General features: G+C 37.4%; 1 protein-coding gene across 2 annotated transcripts in view; it reads left to right on the plus strand.

Annotated features, from left to right (window-relative positions):
• Positions 1–14,164, plus strand: part of LOC117332927 (kinesin-like protein KIF12) — a 128,284-nt gene that overhangs the window by 14,455 nt on the left and 99,665 nt on the right. Inside the window, exon 1 of one of the 2 annotated variants that reach the window (XM_033892004.1) lies at positions 10,608–11,727. The exons of the other annotated variant lie outside the window; for it this stretch is intronic. Within the exon in view, the coding sequence (XP_033747895.1) occupies positions 11,432–11,727 (296 nt within the window). The 5' untranslated portion in view covers positions 10,608–11,431. Of the gene's footprint in view, positions 1–10,607; positions 11,728–14,164 lie in introns of those variants that run through there. 2 annotated transcript variants of the gene reach the window in all.

Here is a 14,164-nt window from a genome sequence, read left to right on the forward strand (position 1 = left end):
AATGTATGTTTGTAATATGCATTTAAAGTAATAAAGTTAATAAGGTGTCGGGGGACCACCATCGGGAAGCCGTCACATTTTTTGTTCCGTTTTGCATCTTAGCATGCTAAAACCTTCAATATAACACGGGTTATAATGAATACTACATTTTATCAATGGCATCACGTTAATTATCATGGTTCAGTAAGAACTCGCTGTTAATGTAAGCCGTCGTACGAAGTGACTTATGGATCTAAATCGTTAGCTTCTTAAGTAGATATCAGTCAATCAAAACCAACACCAATTCATATCCAGTTAAAAACATATGTTACAATCCCTCCGTATTCATTCGATAGAGTAAATATAATGACGGATGTGATTCCAGTCCTCTGTCAGGTTATTTCCTCCACGGGTGAGGCAGTATTCAGCTTCTGCGATGTATTTGTTGATATTCCTTAGAGTAAATATTGGTTACAGGAACTGGAAGTGTAGGATCAATACATTCATCACACCACAGGATAGGTGTGCAGGACAACAGAGTGTCCGTATTCATCAAACCATTCTCCCGTTCAAAAATGATGTATGTGCTGAACGCAAACTTCTGTATACTAGCTTAAATCATGAAAAACTAGTTTAAAATAATAACGTTAACATTGTATATATATCTCATTTAAAGTCTTTCCGAAGCGCCTTCAAATCATTGAAAATTGAATATCCATTCAGATATCAGATTTATCACCAAAAGTATTTGAGCCTGAGCGCAAAATGTGCATTTGAGGGTGAATTCGGTGTCATGAATGCGGACCCTGGGTGTTTCACATTCGTGCAAAGACTAAGAAAGTTTAGTGGGCAACATCATGATCTCATAAGTTAGTGTTTTCAGTTTCTTGTGCCATATGAAGTCAGACGTGATTGGTGCTCGATGACATGACCTGTTGTTCTTTTATCACTGCCGTAGTTCTCATGTTGAGCACGTGACATCATTTGTATTGCAAATAAATTCATATTGCAGGTGACGCTCCCCCTTCCAGAACACTTGGTTATTCTCCTTACTTCTTCACGACAGGGCTTTCTAGAATTAGAGGATTTATGTCTTATAAACAGTTAATGATTCGGTACGAACGCTACATTGGCGAACGCAAATCTTACCTAAATAACATTTTGATTTGGGAGGCTTGCGTTTTGCTCGTACAACAACTGAACCTTTTCCGACCTTTCTGTGAAATCCCAAAATCGGGATTTAAGGTCATAGCAACAAAAGAAAACATTCAACGTTTCCAATAGCGATGGAGCAACACAACTACGAGACTACTCAAGCGTGCGTACATCTTATTTAAGGGACACAACCCGGACATATTACATTATGTGATGGTACTGTTCTTTGAGAACCGGAGGTGCAGATTCTTAGAACACAATGTCATAAAACTATAAACTTATATAACAATAATTGAGAACCAAGTTACGTCAACTTTTTTACGTCCGATCGGAGAATCGTACCTGGTCCCCTACAGCTGCACCTCCAAGTGCTGTCATTTGGGACAATCTCTAGAACTTCATGGTCGATATCATAATCCTTTTGAATAGCATGCTATTTCCTTGTACTATATCAGGTTAGTGGTATTCGATGTTCCTGAATAAGTCTGGTGGTTCCAGTGTCATTTCCCGTGTTCTTAATTAGGGAACGTAACATTATCTGTGATGTAGCTAGCTTTTCACGACGGGTGTCGTCGATGATGCGAAAGCAAAAGACATCAGCCATTCGTCGATAACCTCTATCTTTTTTATATGACTATTCTTTTCCCTTCATATGTTCTTACTTGTTTGACTGCATATGAACGTATTGAAACTCAGAATAGCATTGTGACAGATTTAAATTTGTATAGTGTGTAGTATAATAGGTTGTCTACTTGCGTCGCTCGAGGAAATATGGCCCCTTGGCCTAGTGGTATCGCGAATGGTTTAGAGTGAGGAAAGGTCGCTGGTTTCCCATTACCCTTTCCAAATATAGATATATTTTGGATGAGACGTCCCAGGTAATGTGGACCAGCCATGTGCCTGCCCCAGGCAGTGTTGTCCTATCTGTTCCGTCTGCTCCTTACATAAAACACTTAGGAGTCTATTAAAGCATTATCTTGGTTGCTACATGTTTTAATTATGACAGGTTACAAATCAATATGTTGATAACATGACACCGTCAATAATAGGCCATAATTGAAACATAAATCGTTTTCCCTTTGTCTCAAAGTCTGTCCACTTATCGTTGGAAATGGTGTTTTGAACGTCTCGATAACGGATGTGTATGCACGTAAATACGTCTGGGTGTGTGTCCCATTATCGAAATGGGTTCGTTTGAGTGGCAACTATCAACAAAAATGTGATTGGAATATTAATGACCACGTTACCGTTTTAGACGAGTATTGGTAGAACGGATCGGACCTCATAATTGGCAGTGGCCATTGTCAGATATGATTAGTGTTTGTTTAGGTCACTTGTGACTTTGATGGAGTCTCAAAGGTATCTTACCCACACATAAGTGCAATAAACGTTTGTTATCCTGATTCGTATCTCAGTGTAGAGCAGCTGTGCATGGGGGAGACCTTGATAAAAAATAGTCCGGATACTCGTGCAGCGAAAGGCGTTGTGACCGCGATTGTATGGCCACCGTTGTAGAAATATCACCTCACCTTTACCTTAACGATCGACAAATTACTTCATTTTTTGCTTATAAAAATGGTTTGATTATCATAAAAGTCAGAAAATATTTACTTCAATGACGAGTGTTTACACAGTTCACGTGCTACATTGTCTGTGTGCGTTTGATACCGGTCGGGAGCTCATTGTTCATTCACGTTTGATACAGTCAGGAGTGAAAATTGAGCTAACACAGCACATCCGCTGGAGTACTTTCATCACATGCTTTCTCAACAATCATACATCGTTAAGCAAGTTGAAAATTGTAAATAGATGCATAAACCTATTTGTTACGGTCGTTTCACAGTCTAAAGAAACAGCAGGGTGCATGAAATTCTAATCAAACAAGGACAATAATGGGTAGCGATGTTTTAACCTTGCTGATAAGTCCCTTATTTAGTTACAGCCCTTAACACTGTCTAGTCGTAAACATAACGCTTGACATATATATATGAGGTATGCTGAAGCTAATATATAGTGCATCCATGATATGCTGGGGGTAGGTCTCTGTACCTCTTGTACATGTCATGACAGGATCGAAATTTATAACAAAACTGGTTCACCAAGGGTATCGTGGATGGATACACTGGCACTATCGGTGGAAACCAAGTTTTGAAACATGGTTTGTAACATTGAAAAGCCGGTTATTCAATCGCATTGTCAAGAAAATTGTAAAAATGTATCTAATATTGAAATGAGTTGATTGAGATTGAAATGAGCAGGATGACAAATGAAACGAGCGAATTATATTAAAATAGTCTCAAGGCCATCAGTTTATGAAGCATGATTGATATATTTGACGTATTTCGGAATTATCAATTATATCAAATATGAAAAACATTAAATGTAGGCATGGCGTATGGGGAGTATTTGGACTTTTTCGGACCCAAAGTCAATGTACATGTACATACTAAACTATATAAATAGGAGTAAACAGGAGGAGCTTTGGTACATTGTTTTCCTGTTGTGTATATAAGATATATTAATCAAGTAATAAATATAATATCTAAGTACATTGTATTAATTTAGGCAAGCTATTGACTATAATATTTAAACGTAATATATAAAAACATAGAGGATACGTGAATCATCTCATACACATAATTCATATAGCTCTTTTTATGTGGATCATGATATGGGAGATATATTAAACACAAGTTTTGAAGGAAGACAATTTTACTCGAGTCCTGACTGGACCTCGAGCTCATGATCTAGGCACTAAATCGCCAAGTCAGAAATGTCCATGCCAGTCACCCCTGCGCTAAGAAGTATAAAAACTAGGGGAAATGTGAAATTTAAATGGCCGATAAAGTGACAATAGACTTTAGACGTCCAGACATTTTCTTTCAATGCAACTCTCGGTAATTAAACAAAATACTGTATACGAGCGTACGTGCTTTCAGACAATATGAAAAGGTACGTGAAGAAACTGTTGGGCCATCATACATATTTGAGTAGTGCCCGCGACGGTTAAAAAGATACTGTTTTACGTCGATGTAAATTTCTGTATGCATACTTAATATTTAATCAGTCCAAATAAATATGCCTAGAAACTGTCTATACTACAAGTACTATGTACAGTTTATGTTTGTATAGGTGAAAACACTTAATATCGTATACTTTGTCTGTCATACACGTAGAGCATTTACAAACCGAGCAGCTTACCTTTACAATATAGTAAATAAAAATTAGAAACAGTGATGATATGTTACACAATTCACGATTTTGTGAGGGGGTAGATTGATGGGCTGAGTTTAATGACCACGACGTTTGAGAATCTGTGAAGGATATTTAACTACCTAGTCGAACCAAAAAGCTATACCATTGTTTCTATTGACGCGCGTAAACAATATAGTTTTTTTAAACGGGCTGGATCTTTTTTTTATCAAATGCACATGACTCAGCATAATTATAATGTCGTCAAAATAGCTGCCATCTGATGCATTATATAACATTGTTTATGTATATCGATCAGGATCAATCGCAATATCTCGGACAATTCCGGAATCCGAGTCATGACGAAACTGACCGAGATATTGCGATTGGATCAAATCGATATATCAATAGCTTAAGAACATTAAAAGCGACCGAGGACGTGTTAAAATTGTCGGATACTGAAAGCGCAGTGTTAGAAATATTTCTTAACACTTCAAGAGCAAAACATGTTACAAAGGTCTTCGTATATGTCCTTGGGTCTTTTATGGCATAAACCAACAAGAAAAAGCAAGTCACAAATCATAGAATAGACGGAAGTAGGGAAGGTACTGTTCAAGCCGATGTTTTCCTGCCCGATTTGTCTTACAAAGCAGTATGTGTTGAGATAACCCAAAATGGGGGTTGGGAGGTGCAGTGGATACGCACTCACATTTCACTTAGACCGGGGTTCTATTTCAAAATCAGACGTGAAAAAGTACGCGCCACCTTCCGCCCACGTGGGTTTTCTCCGGGCTCTCCTGTTTCCTTCCACGGTAAGACCCCTCGTGTGCGTCAATTCCAACAGATCAATCTCAAATAGAAAACGCACCTTCACGTTGTTTCCCAAACATCCCAGTCCCCTCCTGGGAAAGATTGGTGTTGTCTTTTAAGTTCCAATGATTTGTTTTCTCGTTAGATCATCACTATGTATACCTCATTTGTTTTCTACTAATACTCTAACCGATAGTTCCTCATAACGACGTCATTTTCAACTTCGACTATACAAATATAAATCATGGATGGTGTGTATCGCTACGTTTGTCTCATCATTGAAACGAAGTTTGATGTACATCCAACGTTTCCTCTGGGATCTATGTGAACACAGAACAATGGTCACTGGTGATTAGTGCTTGTTGATAATTAATAGCTGTGTATTTGTCTTTATATCAATTAACGGACAGCGAAACATCGTCCTTGCATGACCAAGTCTCATGGGGTCGAGTCTATAAAAGTACGGTTTTAGGTCAATAGCCATATTGTTATGTTTGATGTGTAAATGCAGGTACAATTTCGATATTATACCTCTTTTCCTAAACAATTTTTATCTCCCTGAACATGCATACAAATTATTTTGTAATGTTATAATTTCAGTCGGCAAATGGCGGCAGATTAAAAACTAGATTGTAGTGAGTCATTGCGTTCTACCTCTACACACAAGTACAGTCTAACCTGTCATGTGTGACCATCTAAGGGAGGGAATGAAAATGTCAGATGTGACATTGTCTCTCAATCCAGGTTCAGGTAACTAGTATAGTAAATAACATGGGGAGGGGAAATACGGACACATATGAGAGGTAGTCACTTAATCCAGGTTGTCACTAAGGCAGGTTTGACTACGTGGCTCGGAAACGAATGATATGGCACGAACCGTATTCATACATCCATCTATCCTAAAACAGATGAAAGTTCAAAAAGAGCTCGCTGTGTCCCACTTCATCCATACATAGGTATTCAGGTAATGACAGCAGTGCCGATGGCATTTGGGATATTACGGGGGGAATGATGTTTTAAGTATTACGAGAAGTAAAATACAAACAAATGAAAATGCGGAAGAAAAAGACACGTCATTGTTTCGTCTTTTTCATGAATATTTTACTTTGTTCCAATATAAATGGGAAATTGAGAACCAGCAGTTGAGCTGTCACTACCTTCCACGCAAGGATTCGTGTCAGTAGGGATTAATTCCAAGAACGGACAGCTCCATGTTTATTAATTTGGTAATTAACAACCTGAATACAAATATTTGGTATTATTTTACATTATGTTTTGTCTCAGAATAAATGGTATGTTTAATTTTCTGTTATTAAATGTCTTTTATTCAATGGAACATTGGAGACACAGAAAATAAAATATATACTCCATTGCATGAGATCGTAAAAGGGGACACGCGTTGGCCCTGCAGAATTTGTAGCTTCTTAATCCCATATAATGAATCATTCAACGATCATCGATCTGTGGTCCTATTACAACACTTGTGTCTTCTTTTTATCTTTTCGATTAGTTTCTATCTTCTCTTCTCCTCCTCCTCTTATGCTTCCTTTTCTGCAGCAAGTGTCTCCCCAAACACTATTTTAAACACAAATTCAGCTACTGCAAGGACATCAAACTCCAAACAAAAAAGCATTATTCATAGGAAGACAATAGACCTGTGTAACGTAAGTAGGTTCCAATCCGACTTCCTTTATGCCACTAGATCATTAATCATTGCTCACGATCTTCTTCCAATTGAAAGAGCAATCAACATTTCGCGAGGCTTGCTTCTGCTGTCATATATAATTCAGTCAGTGTGGATAAAGTGTTTTGGGTTGGCACGTTTTTGAGGCCCTTGTATTGATGGACGAATAAATCGTTTACACAGCTATAAAAGATGTATTAATGTTATTGTATAATGTATGTCTGAACCGGCTGTGAAGTGTATTTACCAATACAACAAGTCGTTTAAACAAATATTCAAAATCACCTCTTACCGGAAGTTACCGGTTTGCCGGTAATGGTGGTACTCTTGAGTGATTCTTTCAATAAAAAGAATATTTACGTGATGGCGTGCAATAAAAATGGCGACAACATCGATAATATCAGCACATTGCGTATCTTGTAATACCGGGTGCCTTTGCTGTTGGTCTTCATTTCTTTGTTATCGATGAGTTCACACCACGTCTTCGTTCTAATTATATCGCCAGGTTACAGAGTCGTCTGGCTTTTTTTAATCAAGGTCTAATCACTTGTGATAACCCAAGACGCCTTGTAAAAAGCATGTGCTCTTAGATTGAGGAAATACTCTTTCTGATGTTCTAAATTTGTCCTTGTCCCTGCCGGAGATGGTGACTCTTCTGTTTGGAGGACATTGGAGAACTCAATAATATGTTACTGTTGGTTGATCGTAAGATAGAATTAAATGTTTCTCCTCTCCAAGCCCGATCTGCATAATAGGGTTTTTCTTTCGTCTTCTGCTTAAGTGGACATTGAAGATGCTAAATTTGATCTGCCATGATCATCAATGGGTTCTTATTTTCTTGTCTACTCCTTCTTTCTGTGTTCTTCGTCTTCTTTTTTCTGTTGGTGCAACCTTGACGACTCTCCTCATATCACTCTGCCTGTTGGTGTAACCTTGACGCCGGTCCTCATATCACTCTGTCTGTTGTGTAACCTTGACGACTCTCCTCATATCACACTGTCTGTTGGTGTAACCTTGACGACTCTCCTCGTATCACTCTGCCTGTTGGTGTAACCTTGACGACTCTCCTCATATCACTCTGCCTGTTGGTGTAACCTTGACGCCGGTCCTCATATCACTCTGTCTGTTGTGTAACCTTGACGACTCTCCTTATATCACTCTGCCTGTTGGTGTAACCTTGACGACTCTCCTCATATCACTCTGCCTGTTGGTGTAACCTTGACGACTCTCCTCATATCACTCTGTCTGTTGGTGTAACCTTGACGACTCTCCTCATATCACACTGTCTGTTGTGTAACCTTGACGACTCTCCTTATATCACTCTGCCTGTTGGTGTAACCTTGACGACTCTCCTCATATCACTCAACCTGTTGGTGTAACCTTGACGACTCTCCTCATATCACTCTACCTGTTGGTGTAACCTTGACGACTCTCCTCATATCACTCTGCCTGTTGTGTAACCTTGACGACTCTCCTTATATCACACTGTCTGTTGTGTAACCTTGACGACTCTCCTCATATCACACTGTCTGTTGTGTAACCTTGACGACTCTCCTTATATCACACTGTCTGTTGTGTAACCTTGACGACTCTCCTTATATCACTCAACCTGTTGGTGTAACCTTGACGACTCTCCTCATATCACTCTACCTGTTGGTGTAACCTTGACGACTCTCCTCATATCACACTGTCTGTTGTGTAACCTTGACGACTCTCCTTATATCACTCTGCCTGTTGGTGTAACCTTGACGACTCTCCTCATATCACTCAACCTGTTGGTGTAACCTTGACGACTCTCCTCATATCACTCTACCTGTTGGTGTAACCTTGACGACTCTCCTCATATCACTCTGCCTGTTGGTGTAACCTTGACGACTCTCCTCATATCACTCTGTCTGTTGTGTAACCTTGACGACTCTCCTCATATCACTCTGCCTGTTGGTGTAACCTTGACGACTCTCCTAATATCACTCTGCCTGTTGTGTAACCTTGACGACTCTCCTCATATCACTCTGCCTGTTGTGTAACCTTGACGACTCTCCTTATATCACTCTGCCTGTTGGTGTCTCCTTGACACTCGTCCTTATATGCCTCTGGCTGTTTGTATCCCCTTGACACACGTCCTACATGACACTGGTTTTTGAGGGAAAAGAAATGAAACATTTAGAAATAATAAAGCAAGATGTTTTCTTCTGAATTATCAAAACGATGACAATGTTTCATCTCTTATATATATTTTACCTTTGTAAAGACGGACACTGTCGGGCATTATACAACATAATTTTACAACAAATGGAAAATAAAAAAAGTAAAAATATAAACCAAGATATTTTCACATCTTAAATAAAGAGAAACTATATATCTGTTAAACACGTAACCGTTCAATAGTCATCGGTTTAAGACGAATAACAGGAAGGTATACTATTTTCCAATTAAACGACATGCTCAGAATAATTTTGATGTCGTTGATTATATTTAATTTGAAATAATAACCAATAAATCGGCATTTAAGATTGTTTGATAATTAATTTAAATTTTCAGTACTATTGTATCAGCGAAGTCTATGTATATACACAGGTACATTAAGCAACAAGCCCCCAGTACTTGTGATAATACACTACACGACTTCTAATATACAACGGAGAGAAAATATATAGTTTGCGGAACCTTCAATGTTGCCTTCTCTTTTATTTTGCTTTTTCTGGTATTTGTTATTTGTAACAGTGTATATATATTTCCTCAGGAAAGTCATTTTTGTTAAAATACATCCGGGCATACATTGAAGTAATAGCTAGTCCAGTTACAGATGTTTATAGGAAATGGTGTATACAAACATTTAGATTGGCCAGAGTCAAATGGTCATTTGCCGGACAATGTCATTAGGGTTTCGTCTTGAGTGCACTGTTAGGGAAACTTTGATTTTCATTTATGGAACCTGAGGCAATTTCGCGGTGGCTTTGATTTAGTTTTAAGGAAAACTTTTTGAAATTGGTTAACTTTCAAAATGTTCGTTCTGCCCACAGTTAAATGTACATTTGTATATATACTACCATAACACACGAGATTAATCTACCACCATTTCATGAAATCTAAAATAATTACTACATACATGTACATGTTTTTTATGCTTTTATCTTGATGCAGTGCTGTTATATATAAAATGCACATCCCCTCGGGCAGTCTTTAATAGTAAGTCTGCACCCGTAAATTTTAAAGTCCACTTTTCCAATAGTAAATGATTCAGTGACAACCAGTAAGACAGACAGACACGCGCAGTAATTCCATTACGGTACAATTATGCCCTAGGTACTATATGACTTTTAATGACTGGTGACACTCTAGTTTGTCACACATGGGACAACCGTTCATTAATCAACGTTGTGTGGAACAAGACCGTAACAAACTGAAGCGCGTCACAGCTCGTACCACTGCAATCGAACGGAATCCTAATTGACCTTGTGGATCACACAAAGAAGACTTAACGAGATGAATAAGTCTTTAAGAATGAACTATATATTGTGATTTAAAGGTACGATTACCTCACGACTAGGTAACACACTTATAAAACGATTACTGTTTTTTGTGACTGTCATATGTACTAGGAGCCCCACGGAAACAATACTGACACGCCAGGATCATCCCGGGTATTTAAACGGATTTGTTACATATAAGAAAAAAAATCGGATGATATATTAACAGAAACAGTTTAGTCACAACAGGTAAATCGTTTATACAAAACGTAGTCCTTTTAAACAATAAAGTCTTAATTGGCACAGTGATTTGGCTAGGACAATGATATTTAATCTACTCATTGTCTTTCGGGACTGACAATAGAACTATTCTCGACACTACACAGCTCGCCGCTAGCTCAGTAGAATTTAAACAACGGCCGAGCGGAGATGTTCCGAGCCTTAAAGGTGGGCATGACGTATCGCTTACATTAACGGGAACTGACGGGCAAAAATCTCCACCCTTACCTCGATACGGGATTGTCAACACAGCGCTACCCGGGACCCGATGGAGTGGATGGTTAATCTTTAAGGAAACTTTATTTTATGTGGCGCTATATATTAACGCGTGTGTGTGGTTCTCGGATTTAATCGTCGTTGTCTTAAGATGTTTCTTGAGTCGGTGATTTGGAATAGCCTAACAACGTATTCGTCGTGTTTGGGAATCGGCACAGTGTTAAGTCATTAATTCTATGATGCATTGGATGTTACTCGTTAATTATCCTTGAATGATATAGAGTTACGCTGAAAGTCACGTATCTATGAATTAAATGGTGAACATGTAGTTTTAAACTATTTTTATACAACACTATCTATCCATTCGATAATGTTTGATATGCTTTGATTTTGAGGTTATGCGAGTTATTTGGTATGTTTTTGAAATGAACTCGATCAATATGTTGATAAAAAAGAACCGTTAGTAAAAAACATATTGAAAAATTTATACATTTTTTGGATATACAATCGATAACATTTATCTATCTAAGCAATGAAGTAGGCGTAATGTTAATCAACAATTCAATCGAATTTGTTTTAGCCCAAACGTAACAGTCATACTCTATTGAGTTTTATTGTATAATCTGATATAAATATAGTTAGAGATATGGCTCAAAACAACACAAGTATGTCCAAGGAAAGCGTTTCGAAAAACACTTCGGAACAGGAGCAGGATACTAGCCGTCCGACAACTAAGGAAGCGGGTGCGAAAAGTCCGCTAGGGATTATAGCCAATGGTCACGTGACAAATCCGGATACTGTATCACTTACTTCGTCTGTGGCCTCTTCACGAATTGACATCAGAGAGATGGGGAGCGTCTCCCAAAGAAATTCCGCGTCCAACACTTCGAGGGGGGCTTTTACCGGGCGATCCACACTTAAAACAACCAACAGTACATTTGGGTAAGTTTTACAGAAAAGTTTGTCATATCCTTTATATTATTTTAAGGTATTGTGATACCAGCATGAAACAGGAGATCTTCCATAACTGACAGGCAGACTGATAGGCAGATTTCAGTACAGTTGTCTTTGTATTGGATTTCGATAGATTTTGCCGTCCTTAAATGACCGAAGCTGTTGATAGGACAGTAAACAATACAAAACAAACTGTCGGTACATATCAGTGGTATACATCCCTAAAATACGGAGGTCCACTGTACTTTGATTTTAATTCCTTAGCGTCAATAGCTGTAGTCTTTTCGACATTGTTTTTAATGATTCAATATTATTCAGATAATCGTCGGACATTGCTGTCGTTCTGGCGATACAAGAACGACTATCAGGAATATTACCATCCATTAACTGTTCAGCAAGTTCTTTTTGTTTTTTGTTTTACATGAAACAGTCTTTATTTAAATGCATAAAAGAACATAATGATCAAAGTGAATTGTCATACAGGGCCCATGCCGCTGCCGATATGGTCATTTCATTTCAATGGCTTCAAAAATAAGGATACAATATTGGGTCTTTTCTCTCTCTCCTTAATGCTTGGTATGCCGTGTAATACAGTATCTTATACAATAAATGTTTAGATATTTCGATCCCGAGCAGAATTCAGATATTGACAGTAATCACGGTAAGTAGTCTAATAAGGTATACTGGTTTAGAATGTGACATTTTATTAATAATATAATTACTGGCTACATCTATGGTCGATGTCTGTCGGGTGGACACTGTCCACTTTCCAATCTGAATGGACAATGGCCCGTCAATAATACTCAATTCACATTAAACAATGTCGATAAGAAAGCTTTAGACTCAGAGAGATGCAGCCCGGCATGTTAATGGACGCCAGCATTTTAATTATCCAATACTTACCCCGTAAAAGCACATGCATTATTTAAAGGCATGTTCTATACTACGTGTGTATGGTACATACAGTGGGGAACGTCTGCCTGGTCAGCTGGTAGGATCAATGGTATATATAAATGATATATCGTAGACCACACGGAACCCAAGCCCACGATACATGTATTAGTACTACATGTATGATACAAACTATATATATATATATGATACATATCATTACAATACATGTATATGAACTATATATATGATACATAGTATTACAATATATGATACATAGTATTACAATATATGATACATAGTATTGCAATATATGATACATAGTATTATAATATATGATACATAGTATTACATGATACATATTATTACAATATATGATACATAGTATTACAATATATGATACATAGTATTACACTATATGATACATAGTATCACAATATATGATACATGGTATTACAATATATGATACATAGTATTACAATACATGTATATGGACTATATATATGATACATAGTATTACAATACATGTATATGGACTATATATATATATATGATACATAGTATTACACTATATGATACATAGTATCACAATATATGATACATAGTATTACAATATATGATACATAGTATTGCAATACATGTATATGGACTATATATATGATACATATTATTACAATATATGATACACAGTATTACAATACATGTATATTGACTATATATATGATACATAGTATTACAATATATGATACACAGTATTACAATACATGTATATTGACTATATATATGATACATAGTATTACAATATATGATACACAGTATTACAATACATGTATATGGACTATATATATGATACACAGTATTACAATACATGTATATGGACTATATATATATATGATACACAGTATTACAATACATGTATATGAACTACATATATATGATACATAGTATCACAATATATATACTACCATGGAAAGAGAATTTGCAGTATGTACTGTTGACTATTACGTCAATGCAATCCTACCGACAGTCGACTGAATGGCGTTTTGGCCAATCAAGAATACCAAACAATCATGGTACATAGTTGCTTTTCGCAATAATATTGAATTGTAATTTTTGATAAGATAAAATTGGTCAAGAACCGGTCAACTGAGCAATACTCCCGTGTGCGTGTGATGTGCTTTAACTATCGCGTGTTTATTTCGTACACGCAATTAACCATGCACGCCAAAGAAATTAAGATTAGCGAGTTAATCAAGAATATCGGGTATAACATCACCGTATGCGGTCGTGGTGCTAATCAGACATATACATGTACTTAGTATATAGATATGTTGTCGGTGGTACAGTGGTAACACCCTCGCCATTCACCTAGGAGATCGGGGTTCGATTCTCCCATCGGACGTGGAAAGGTCGCCTGTCCGATCACATGACTTTTCTTCGGTTTCCTCCCATAGCAAGACATCGTTGCAAAGACATTTTTTGTCAAAGGCAAGACATTGTCATCTCTGGTCGTCAAAAGACAGGGTATTGTCGT

This window comes from Pecten maximus, chromosome 8 (genome assembly GCF_902652985.1).
Source record: "Pecten maximus chromosome 8, xPecMax1.1, whole genome shotgun sequence".
Lineage (NCBI taxonomy): Eukaryota > Metazoa > Mollusca > Bivalvia > Pectinida > Pectinidae > Pecten > Pecten maximus.